This window comes from Calonectris borealis, unplaced genomic scaffold (assembly GCF_964195595.1).
Source record: "Calonectris borealis unplaced genomic scaffold, bCalBor7.hap1.2 HAP1_SCAFFOLD_35, whole genome shotgun sequence".
Classification (NCBI taxonomy): Eukaryota; Metazoa; Chordata; class Aves; order Procellariiformes; family Procellariidae; genus Calonectris; species Calonectris borealis.
The window spans coordinates 857,733-869,996 of NW_027441451.1; the positions used below are offsets into that span (position 1 = coordinate 857,733).

General features: G+C 53.9%; 1 protein-coding gene across 1 annotated transcript; it reads right to left on the reverse strand.

Annotated features, from left to right (window-relative positions):
• Positions 1 to 418: 418 nt before the first annotated feature.
• On the reverse strand, positions 419 to 1,354 carry LOC142076241 (olfactory receptor 14C36-like). The gene has a single exon (XM_075138620.1). It carries the CDS (start codon positions 1,352 to 1,354, stop codon positions 419 to 421), a length of 936 nt encoding a protein of 311 aa, XP_074994721.1.
• Between the last annotated feature and the right edge of the window lie 10,910 nt (positions 1,355 to 12,264).

The following is a 12,264-nucleotide window of genomic DNA, read 5'->3' on the forward strand; positions in this document are numbered from 1 at the left end:
TGGCTCCAGGGAAGCAGCAGCCCCATGTGAAGGTGGCAGAAAGGATCTGTCCACTGAGGCAGCGAGGGGCAGCCCCGAGGTCCACAAGTGCCTGCTCCTCCATGTGGCAGGGGGGCTCGTGGCCCCTTGAGCCCTCCTGTGTGCTGGGGCTGCACCTCCAGCTCCAGAGGAGATGGAAGAGATGGGAGCAGAGACAAATAATTTTCTGCTGCATTCTTTATTCCCAGCTCCTTTACCTACGCAGGGAGCCTGGCTCCATATGTACATGAGGTCTTTCGGGTCCAAAAAGACTGGTGGGGGTGGGAAAGACTAATATTATTTAAGTGGAAGTAATATATGATGTATAAGAAACAAAGAGAAAAACAAGACACATATGATCAAAAGAACATCTGAGCTTTTCCTGAGGAGGATGGACACCTTATTGATGCTGCAGTAATGCGTCTTCAAATAGTTTCCTCAGGGCATCCTTGAGCTCCTTGTTTCTCACGCTGTAGATGAGGGGATTCACTGCTGGAGGCACCACTGAGTACAGCACTGCCATGACCAGATCTAGAGCTGAGGAGGAGATGGAGGGGGGCTTCAGGTGGGCAAACATGATGGTGCTGACAAAGAGGGAGATGACGGCCAGGTGAGGGAGGCACGTGGAAAAGGCTTTGTGCCGTCCCTGCTCAGAGGGGATCCTCAGCATGGCCCTGAAGATCTCCACGTAGGACACCACAATGAAAACAAAACATCCAAATGCTAAACAGGCACTAACCACAAGAAGCCCAACCTCCCTGAGGTAGGAGTGTGAGCAGGAGAGCTTGAGGAGTGGGGGGATTTCACAGAAGAACTGGTCCACAGCATTGCCATGGCAGAGGGGTAGTGAAAATGTATTGACCGTGTGCAGGAGAGAATGGAGAAACCCACTGGCCCAGGCAGCTGCTGCCATGTGGACACAAGCTCTGCTGCCCAGGAGGGTCCCGTAGTGCAGGGGGTTGCAGATGGCAATGTAGCGGTCGTAGGCCATGACAGTGAGAAGACAATACTCTGCTGTGATGAAAAAGGCTAACAGAAAGAGCTGGGCAGCACATCCCGAGTAGGAGATGTCCCTGGTGTCCCAGAGGGAATTGGCCATGGCTTTGGGAACAGTGGTGGAGATGGAGCCCAGGTCGAGGAGGGAGAGGTTGAGGAGGAAGAAGTACATGGGGGTGTGCAGGCGGTGGTCGCAGGCTATGGCGGTGATGATGAGGCCGTTGCCCAGGAGGGCAGCCAGGTAGATGCCCAGGAAGAGCCAGAAGTGCAAGAGCTGCAGCTCCCGCGTGTCTGCGAAGGCCAGGAGGAGGAACTGGGTGATGGAGCTGCCATTGGACATCTGCTGCTTCTGGTCACGGGTACTGTCAAAGGAGAGAAAACAGAAAAATTCAGAGAAGCTTCTCTGAGCAAAATTTGATTCATTCATCGTGAATACCTCCGGGTGCTTTTCTTTCCTGGGGGACTGTTACGCAGCTCCGAGGCTTCAGCTCTGGTGGGTGCTGGCTGAGTGCGCTGTGCAGGGCTGTGCCCTTTACCCACGGGCTCCTGAAGGGTCAGCCCTGCTTTACAGCACTGACACATGGAAGGAGCAATAGCCCCGTGTGTTTGGAGGGAGGGTTCCTGGGGAGGAGTTCCCTGTGCTGCACTATAGCGGAGGGTAAAAAGCTCGAAAGGACGCTGCCTTCCACAGGGAAGGTGGGAAGTGAGGTGCAGCAAATGTGTCTCGTTACGCTGTGGTTTAGTATTCAGACACCCCCACCCCAACTTGGGAAATGTTCTTGAAAGGGTAAAATTGCCCCCTTGCCCCGTTGCTCTCGGTGTAAACCTGCGTCAGTGCTGGCACCCAGGAGGGCTGCTCTGTCCCTCAGCCTGGTGCCCAGCTGCTCTGTGCTTGCACCGCTCTCGGCTGGAGGAGGGCTACACACAGAGGTTGCTCTGAAAAGGCACTGGGCTGGACTGGGAGCAGAGGGGTCCCGTTCAACGTGCAGATTTAAAACCACCTCTCCTTTCCAGCACAGCTCTGCAGAGTATGATGAAGAGGAGAGGACAAGGATGGTGATTCGCATGGGCAGATGAGGTGCTCTCGGACATCACAAAGGTCCTACAGGAGAGCTCTGCCCTTCTGGAGTGATGCTCACAGCCCCGCAGGACTCCCTGTCCAGCATCATCAGGTGACGTCTGCTGAGGGTCTCATTGCCCAGCCACTGAGTGCAGTGTCTCGAGGCTGGAAAATTCAGAGAGGGCTTGGGCACCTTGGTCGCATGGAAACACCTCCAGGGCAGCACCTCCAGGGCAGTGTCAGAGCAGGCACTCAACACCCCCACCCCTTGCGCCACACCACAGCGGTTCTTGCCAGGGACCCCAGGAGCAGGAAGAAGAGCAGCACAACCAGGTGGGGAAACAAAGAAAAGCTCTGTGACTCTCCTCCTAAGGGAAGCAAGGAGAGGAGAAGCGGCCAGGCGCTCAGGAAAGCCTTCTCCTCACCCAGCAGAGCACAGCACCTCCCAGTGAGCAAAATCCCAGGGCAGTGGCTCTCAGCCCCTTTCCCCTGCAGAGGGAAGTGGCCACGTGTCGGGAGAGACGCACCTCTGCTGCGCTAGAGCTCGGGCTGCAGAGGAGGCAGCTCCTGCCCTGGACCACACCGCCTTGAGGGCAGAGGCTCTGCTGGGTGGGAGACGAGACCCGGGGTCTTGCTCAGAGGAAGGGGTCTGCATTGGAGGGGATGACAGGGAGCTTCCCAAATTCTCCCTCCCATGACAGTTCTGGTTGGAGCTCCGTATAGCTCTCTGCCCATGTCTCTGCTGCCTGGAGCTATCCCTGCCGGGAACTGTTTCTCTGCCCTCAAATGGTTCCCAGTCAGGGATCACAGCCCCCATCACCGACTCCCCTCTGCTCAGCTCTGACCTGAAGAAACCTCCCACTTCCAGGCACTCTCTAGAGGTACTCCCCCTTTGCAGGCAGTAAGGAGCAGGTCAGACAAACCCCGACGAGGACAACAAAGGTGATGCTGGTGCTCTCTGGAGCCAGAGGAGTGGATGAAAGCAGTTTACTTGGCTCCTACCAGACCTCCTGATCTCTCGGTGGAGCGGCTCAGGACTCTCAGTCTCCCTCTCCAAAGGCAGCAGCGCCTTTACCCTTTTTCCTGAAACAGCAGGAACCTGAAAGCAGAGACTGAGGAAAGCTCTTTACCTTTAAGGTATCCCCTGCCTTGGTCTTCCTCTGGAAGAGTCCCCTCTGAAATGCCCTGGGCAGCTCTGGGTGCACAGCCTGGCTTCACCCCTTCACGCTTGTCTAACAGGAGCCCCTGGCCTGGGAGTCCTCCTGCCAGATCTTGCAGGCTGGAGGCTGGGATAGCTTTAGGAGACCCCTCCAGGAACCGCAGCTGCATTGCCCTGCACCAAGAGACTTACCGTGTCAGGGGCTGTCAAGCTTTCCTCCCTTCGAGCTCTCCTCTGTCCTCCCACTGCAGACTGCCTGGAACCTCTCTCTGCCCTACTCCTTCTCCCAGAGCCCTGCTGCGCTTTGCAGAGGAGTCGTTCCTGGGCAGAGCTGTCTCTCTGCAGCGCTGCCTGCTCCCCGTGAGCTCCCTCCATCCCAGGAGCCTGTCTCAGCCCAGGAGTAGAGGACCCGCCCAAGACGTCACTTCCTCTGCCCCCCACCCCGCCCTGCGCTCCCTCCAGGTGTCCCTGGGGCTCTCCAGGGACCTGCTTGGAAAGAGACTGAAGTCATCCCCAGTGTTGCCTGTCTCACCTCTGCAGAGACATGTCTTTCCAGCAGCGGCCTTTCTCCTCTCAGAGACACAGCTGGGTCTGAGAATCACCTTCCTTGTCCCACCATTGGTCAGGACCCCTGGACACTGGCAGGGAGGGATCTCCTTTACCTCCTTTGCTGAGGGAAGGGAATCGGCTGAGTCAATGGAGGCATCTCACCCTGGGTCTGTAGTCCTGGGGCTGGAAGGGACCTCAGCTCCCTCCCACGCCTGCCACAAACCCACAGGAGGTGAGATTCCTCTTGCTTCAGGGGTGGTGTCTGTTAGAAATAGGCACCCGCACTCTTTTCCATGGTGCCATGGTCATCGATGGAGATCATAGAATCATAGAATCATAGAATGGTTTGGGTTGGAAGGGACATTTAAAGGTCATCTAGTCCAACCCCCCTGCCGTGGGCAGGGACATCTTCAACTAGATCAGGTTGCTCAGAGCCCTGTCCAACCGGACCTTGAATGTTTCCGGGGATGGGGCATCTACCACCTCTCTGGGCAATCTGGTCCAGTGATTCACCACGCTCAGTGTAAAAAAGTTCTTCCTTAGATCTAGTCTAAATCTCCCCTCTTTTAGTTTAAAACCATTCCCCCTTGTTCTGTCGCAACAGGCCCTGCTAAAAAGTTTGCTGCCATCTTTTTTATAAGCCCCCTTTAAGTACTGAAAGGCCGCAAGAAGGTCTCCCCGAAGCCTTCTCTTCTCCAGGCTGAAGAACCCCAACTCTCTCAGCCTTTCTTCATGGAAGAGAGTTCACACACCAACACCTGGTGACATTTGGGGTGCCAGATGTTGTCCACAATAATGGAGCAGAACTCAGAGACTGGGAAACATCTGGGGGCATCATCCTGCAGCCTGGTGAGGATGCCAGCTGAAATGACGGCAGATGCCCACGTTTAGGACATCACCACCTGCCCCTACTCACGCTGTTCAGGGCCACCTATAGAGGTGTTCAGCTGGCCAAAGGGAGTTATGTGCCAGAGGGAGAGCGAAGTCTGTCTCTTTCTCCCCTCCCGTACCTGTATTTCCTAGCTGTCCATTGGCTGTAACAATAGGTGTCTCACACGTCCCCATGTAGCCAAACCTCCTTCAGGGCAGCTGCTCATTTCATGGCCAAACACGGGCCTGTAGTGCCATGTGAGACGCCAAGGCTCTCCACCAAAACTGCACGTGGCTGGCAGGGACAGCCAGGCCCTGCAGGAAAGCCATGTCCACTCAGAGTGGGTGCGTGGCAGACACCCCAGGCGGCATCTCAGAGTAATTGGGTGCTTGTGTGACAGTGGCTGATTCCCATCTCTCTCCAGTAGATGCAAGGCACTGCATGAATAAGCAGCACATTGCGCGGGGGTCTCCACTTGTGGGCCTACGTTCTCAGCTTCTTCTGGTTCTCCCTCCCCATCCTTCACTCACCCTCTTGATGATACGGTCTTCAAAGAGTCCAATGACTTCAGAGTGTGCCTGGATCGCAGGATGTGCACCCCCAAGGACAATTTCAGCAGCACCTTGTCCTTCCAGGAGATCAGTGCCTCTCTCCACCAAAGGCCCTCCAGGGCTGCAGAGACGCCGCAGCCAGCAATGCCCTCTCCTGCCAGGGCTGCCCAACCCAGCCCTCTTTCTCTCTGACCTTGGGGACAGCAGGGATTGCTCTCTTTCTGGGCACCCCATGTCTTTCTTACAACACCATCTGCCATCCGCTCCAGCATGTCTCACATACACGGGCTCTTGGGTGCTTGGTACCCCTGTTCACCATGACAGCTCTGAGCTTGGCCCTGGAGCCACAACTCAGGGGCTGCAGCCCAGATGTGCAACACTGTCCTCTGACTGGGAACGGACAGGAGGAGCTGGACCCCGTGGTCTGTCACAAGCTGTGACCCTGGTGGAATAACTTCCGAGGCACAGTGGGACACCTCACACAACTTGTGTGCTGCAATGGATGGATAAAGGTTCTTCACGAGAGATGGGCTCGGAGCATCAGAAGAGGAATACGTTCTGTGGGAAGGAGTTGCTGGGATGTATGGAGCTCCTTGCTGGGAGAGTCACCAGGTTGGGTGAGCCCTTGTGGGTGAGGATCAGAGGAAAGGCCAGCTAGGGCGACATCGTGGTGGGAGATAAAGAACCTGCAATCAAGGGGAGGAGGTGGCCAAGCTCTTACTTAAGCAACGCAAGGAAATCTCCAGATGAGTGACCTGGGGCTCCTTCTGGGGACTTTCATTACCCTGACATTCATTGGAGGGGGAACACAGCACTGTGAAAATAGACCAATAGGTTTCTGGAGGATGTTGGAGCAATTTCTTAGGAAAGCCACCAGAGGACCAACATGGATGATGCTCACCTGGGTCAGGTCCTTGCAAACCATGAAGAGCTGGTCAGGGAGGTGAAAACCAGTGTCATCCTTGGCTGTAGTGACCATGAAATAGGGGGGTCCAGCTCTTGAGCAGACTGAGGAAGGAGAGGAGCAGGGTGCAGGTGTCAGACCTCAGAGGGGAAGACTTTGGCCTATTCAGGGGGCTTCTAGTGGGGATCCCGTGGGCACAGCGAAGGGCAGCACAACTCAGTACAGCTTGTCTTTAACGACAGAATCGCCCACGAAGAGCAGGGGTGAGTACATAGCTCACAAGACCAGCTTGGGTGAAGAGGGAACTCACGAGGAAGCTCCATAGGTAATGGAAGCCTCCAGGAGGTGGATGCAGAGACCCACTTCAGATGGAGGGCTTTAGAAATAGGAACGGCTTTAGGAAACCCGTAGCTTCCCTAGAGATGACCCTTGCAAGGGAGTCCAAGGGGACCACAATGAGCTGCTACTACTTCAGTGACAGTTAAAGGATAAACACAGAAAACGCGGGGCCACCTCTGACTTCAGGGAGAGTAGATGCAGAGAGCTCTGACATCCTCTGTGTCCTCTTTCTCTCAGTCTTTCCCAGCAAGGTCTTCAAGGCCTTTGGACCTCGCGGCAGAACCCAAGGACAACAACCAGCAGTGGATGGGGGATGGAGTCAGGGGTTACTTGGGCAAACTGAGCCCTTCACAGTCGAGGGCACCAGAGGGGCTGCCTCCGCGGGTGAGGAGAGAGCAGGCCGATGTCACAGTGGCATCACTCATCATCACCTTTGAGAGGTTAAGGAGGTCAGGGGAACTTCCTGAAGACTGACAAAAAGCAAATGTTGCGAGCATCTTTCAAAAAGGCCCAAAAGATGAGCTGGGGAGCTAAAGGCTGCTTAGCTTCCCTTTGGTTGAGGAGTGCGTCCCTTCGCGTGTCCTCTTGGATCACAAGTTAGGACGTTGCATTCTGCATGGTTGAATAAGTTGATGGGTAAAGAAATGATTGGCTGGTTGGGCCTGGAGGGACGTGGTGACCTGGAAACTGAGCACACAGAAAAAGAAAAGAAATATAAAGAAATAAAGCAAAATAATTGTATTATTGCACTTTACAGATTTTAGAACTCCTTATGCCCTTACCCTCCCTCTTTCCAAATATTTGTCCTGTGGTGGGGCAGGAGGGCTGGTTTGTTTTGGGGTTGGTTTGTTTTTTGTTTTTTTTTTTTTTAAGAACAATTTTGGACATCAGGGTGGCTTGAGTTACAGGAGCGCAGAGGCCTGGTGTCGCCCTCCATCTGCAGTCTCAGTTGGAGGGTCCTGGTCTCCCACAGCCCCCTGTGGTCACTACCAGTCCCAGGTGAGTGTGTCAGGCACACCAGGACCTCCTCAATTGGCACTGGAGGCTTCTGGTCAAGATCGGAGCTCGGCTTGCAAAGATGAGGACATTTTCTCAACATTTACGTAGTACGGGAACATTTTCACGTTTGAATACTTTTAATGGAGAGAGAGTGTTTCCCTGTGTTGCCATCAAGAAGTTTTCCAGGATGTGTACTGCTCTCAGGAGAAGAAACCTTGATCTTCCCAGCACTTGCTTGACCACTGCTCTGCCCAGTACAGAATGTACGGAATCTCACTAATCTTTTTGGTATTTCCACATGTCCTGATTACACTGACCATTTCTCAAGTCATCTCCTCAGCGGACTGTCTGCACCTTTGCATTTTCGAGTGTCCATCCCCTTTTCCCCCTCCCATTACTCTCCATTCACTCAGACCCCTCCCAAGTACCCAGGTGGGGATTGGGGGTGGGGGTGGGATGAAGAGCGTCTCTAGAGCATCTGACAGAAAGGGTCTTGCTTTTCCTACGTACTCATACCTCCTCATGAGACACTTTGGATCAGTATGAATTGGAGATTTTTTATATTGTTTATTCTGTAAGCAGGAAAATAAAGAAAACTGGAAAAAGCATAAACCTTTATAAACCGTTATTTCTTTTTGAAATCTTCTCATTTAGACTATACTCCTGAAATCTCTCTAACGAACTACACAAGAATAGAGGAATTAAAGAAAACTGCGGAGAGCCCTGGCACGTTCGGGTCTTTGCATTTCAGTGAGCCCTCTGGTGCCGAGTTCCTGAACTGCAGATCCTGAAAGAAGATTGAACAAGCCGCTGAAGAAGTATTTAAAATCTGATTAAACTCTCCAAGGTTCTGAGGGTGTCAGTGGGCCCCCTGAGGACCATCACAGATGAAGCCATGAAGGGAAGCACCGGTGGAGGTACCCCTGCCTGGGGGCTGCCTTAAACTGGAAAGAGGTAAGCACTGGTTACAGGTGACAAAGGCAATGCGCAGGCGGCTCTGATGCCATGTGAGCCCTTGATGTGTTCCATCAAGAAGGATGGGCCAGCTCTGATCCCGGGGAAGGGAGATTCTTTCTCTCCTGTGTTGCTCAGGGCTCGTCATGGAGCAGTGTGATGTGGGGGGGTGCGATGCCGAGTGCAGGACAACCCTAGGACTGCCTGAACTCCATGGAGGGATGAGGAGGCCACAAGGGCATGGGGCTGTAAGGAAATGATGTCCCCTCATGGTTCTTGGTGGCAGTGACGATATTCATAGCTGAGAGGACAGAGATCTTGGTTGTGTTGGGGAAGTCCCAGCCCCACCAAGGCTCTCAGTCATCCCCACCACAGGCTCTCCCATGCTGTCCCATGCCTGCAGCAGTTCTCCTGCAGACTTTGGCCACCCCCCACTACTTCCCCACCTCACTCTGAACCTAGGATCTCCCAGGCTTTACCAACGGCTTTTTGTCCTCCCTGCCTTTTCCTTCTAACACAAAGCTCTGGTTTGCTGGGGCTTTGCCAAACCTGTGAATCCCCAAGCAACACATCCAGCTTCTTTCAAAGCTAATGCTCCTCAATCACCTAAGATGTCCCAGCACCATACTTACTCATCATCGAGTCATAGAATGGTTTGGGTTGGAAGGTGTCCTGGTTTTGGCTGGGATAGAGATAATTTTCTTCCTAGCAGTTGGTAAATAGTGCTATGGTTTGGATTTAGTCTGAGAATAACGTTGACAACACACTGATGTTTGAGTTGTTGCTGAGTAGTGTTTACCCTGGTCAAGGACTTTTCAGCTTTCCACGCTCTGCCAGGTGCACAAGAAGCTGGAGGGGGCATAGCCAGGACAGCTGACCCAACCGGCCAACGGGGTATTCCATACCATATGACGTCATGCTCAGCATATAAGGCTGGGGGAAGAAGAAGAAAGAGGGGGATGTTTGGAGCGATGACGTTTGTTTTCCCCAGTAACCGCTATGCGTGATGGAGCCCTGCTTTCCTGGAGGTGGCTGCACACCTGCCTGCCGATGGGAAGTAGTGAATGAATTCCTTGTTTTGCTTTGCTTGTGCGCACAGCTTTTGCTTTACCTTTTGAACTGTCTTTATCTCAAACCGTGAGTTCTCCCACTTTTACCCTTCCGATTCTCTCCCCCATCCCACCAGGGTGAGTGAGCGAGCGGCTGTGTGGTGCTTAGTTGCTGGTTGGGTTTAAACCATGACAGAAGGGACCTTTAAATGTCATCTAGTCCAACCCCCCTGCAAGGAGCAGGGACATCTTCAACTAGATCAGGTCAGAGCCTGGTCCAACCTGACCTTGAATGTTTCCAGGGATGGGGCATCTACCACCTCTCTGGGCAACCTGTGCCAGTGTTTCACCACCCTCAGCATAAATAAGTTCTTCCTTAAATCTAGTCTGAATCTCCCCTCTTTTAGTACAAAACCGTTCCCCCTTGTCCTACCGCAACAGGCCCTGCTAAAAAGTCTGTCCCCATCTTTCTTACAAGCCCCCTTTAAGTACTGAAAGGCTGCAAGAAGGTCTCCCTGGAGCCTTCTCTTCTCTGGGCTGAACATTCCCAACTCCTTCAGCCTGTCCTCATAGCAGAGGCGTTCCAGCCCTCGGATTATTTCCGTGACCTCCTCTGGACCTGCTCCAACAGGTCCATGTCTGTCCTGTCCACAGTGGCAGTGTGCAGCACAGCATGGAGAAACCCACTGCCCCAGGCAGCTGCTGCCAGGTGGACACAAGCTCTGCTGCCCAGGAGGGTCCCACAGAGCAGGGGTTTGCAGATGGCAACGCAGTGGTCGTAGGCCATGACAATGACGAGACAATACTCTGCTGACATCAAGAAAAGAAAGAAAAAGACCGGGGCAGCACATCCTGCATAAGAGATGTCCCTGGTGTCCCAGAGTGAATTGGCCAAGGAGCTGGGAGCTCTGCTGGGGGCTCTGGAGGAGTCAGTCCTGCCCTACAGCTATAGGCAAATAGGAAACAGGAGAGATCCCAGATTAAAACCACTCAGGGCATCGAAGAGCTTTGCAGCATTGTTGCTCCCAACTCACCTGACTGCAGAGCAGAGCTGGGGGGGTTTGTTGGGTTTGTTCTGTTCTAGTTGCCCCACCACACCTGAGGAGTGTTTTTAAGGCAGAAATTGTTGGCATTTCTGCTGCACTCCACGTGAAACATTGCGGGTGCTGAGAGGCAAAGGGACTGTCCCTTAGTGCCGAGCGAGGACGGCCAGTCTGCCCACCAGTCCTGGGCTCAGCTGCCCGGTGCTGGCAGCTCCTTCAGCTGGAGGACGATTGCACTCAGATGTGTCCCTGGGGGTGATGTGGAGCTGTGAGCAGCCCTGTATCACACAGCACCCTCCTGGCAGCAGAAGGACCCTGCCCTGCCCTGCCAGGGGTCACTCCTTCTACCCACAGCTTCCCCCACGCCCCCTAATTACCTGGTAGGCCAACCCGGGAAGAGGCGTTGGGTATGGGTTGTCACTTCCTTTCCACCTCAGTAGCTGAGGGGACAGGGGCAGGCACAGGGCTTGGCCGGGTCAATCCCAGAAGCTGAAAGGCCAGCAGCAGGCACGCGGCTTGGGAGATCATGGTGAGGTCACTTCTGTCCAGTGGGCTGATAGGCCACAAGGAGGCTGGTGGGTTGGGATGTTATTATGTTATCAATTGTGTCTGAGGAGCTCATTGGCCAGCAGGAGGCACATGGCCGTGAAGGGGAGTGTGAGGCCCCCTTAGTCTCCAATCTCCTTGAGTGATTGGCCATCAGCAGGCACAGGGCTGGGGTGTTGGCTCTGACATTCCTTCTGCAGAGAACCTGAGAGCCAGCAGCAGGCACGTGACTTGGTGGCTGTTTTGTACCTGGAGGTTCTGGTTTGTTATGTCCCCACTAAGAAAGGCACGCAGACGCTGTGAGGTGGTGTTTAAAATGCCATTTGTTAGAGAAACACCATAAACAAAGAGCAGATCATGGAGGCAATATTAGGTTCCTTCAGATGCCAGAGCCTTTGACAGTGGAGCAGAAAGTTGTGCAGCTTCCATCTGTGGAATCTGCCCCTGTGATCTCTTTCCCTGTTTTCTAACAGGGAAACAAACTCTAGTCGTCATTTCTCCTGCCCTAAGAAGTGCTGTTCACATGCAAATTTGTTGCTGCAGTGTTTGGTAAAGGTAAGGACATGCAGTTGGCCTCATCACCAGTACCAGGTGGAGCTTCCTGCAGATTCCTCTGTTGCAGTCAAGTTTCTCCTGTGACCCAGGGATATGCTCAGCACAACACAGCCTGAAGACCAAGCTGTACGTGGAGCCCAGCACAGCGCGGCACATGCAGGCCAGGGTCTTTTCAGGTTTACTGTTAGGGGGATCACTAACTCCTCCATGTACAATGCTCTTATGGTCGGGATCACCGAACCGCCTGAGGAAGGTTAGGAAGAGGGTGAGGGCTCCTTTAGAAAGCTGGAGGAAGGGACACAAAGGACTTGGTAGTCACTGGGGACTTTGAAGGCCATGGACCTCTGCTAGAAGGCCTCACTCAGAGGGAAGGTGGAAGGTGATCCCTGATCTGCCATGGGGGGATGCTCTCCTGGACTTGTTTCTCACAAGAAGCTGGTGGAAGATGTGGAGGGCAGCTTTGGCTGCAGTGGGAGTGAGGTGGGGATGTAGAAACCCTTGAGGGAAGTCAGCAAGACAACTTGTAGCAGGGCTGAGTGGAGAGGAAGGATCACCTCCACCCACCTGCTGGCAGTGCTCTGCCTAATGCAGGCCAGGGTGCCGTTGTCTGCCTTTGCTGCCAAGGTGCAAAGGCAGGAGAGGAGAAGGCTTTGGGGAGACCTAATGACAGC

Excerpts from the sequence above, each read along its gene's own strand:
- LOC142076241 (XM_075138620.1), bottom strand. The coding sequence starts at position 1,354 with ATGTCCAATGGCAGCTCCATCACCCAGTTCCTCCTCCTGGCCTTCGCA.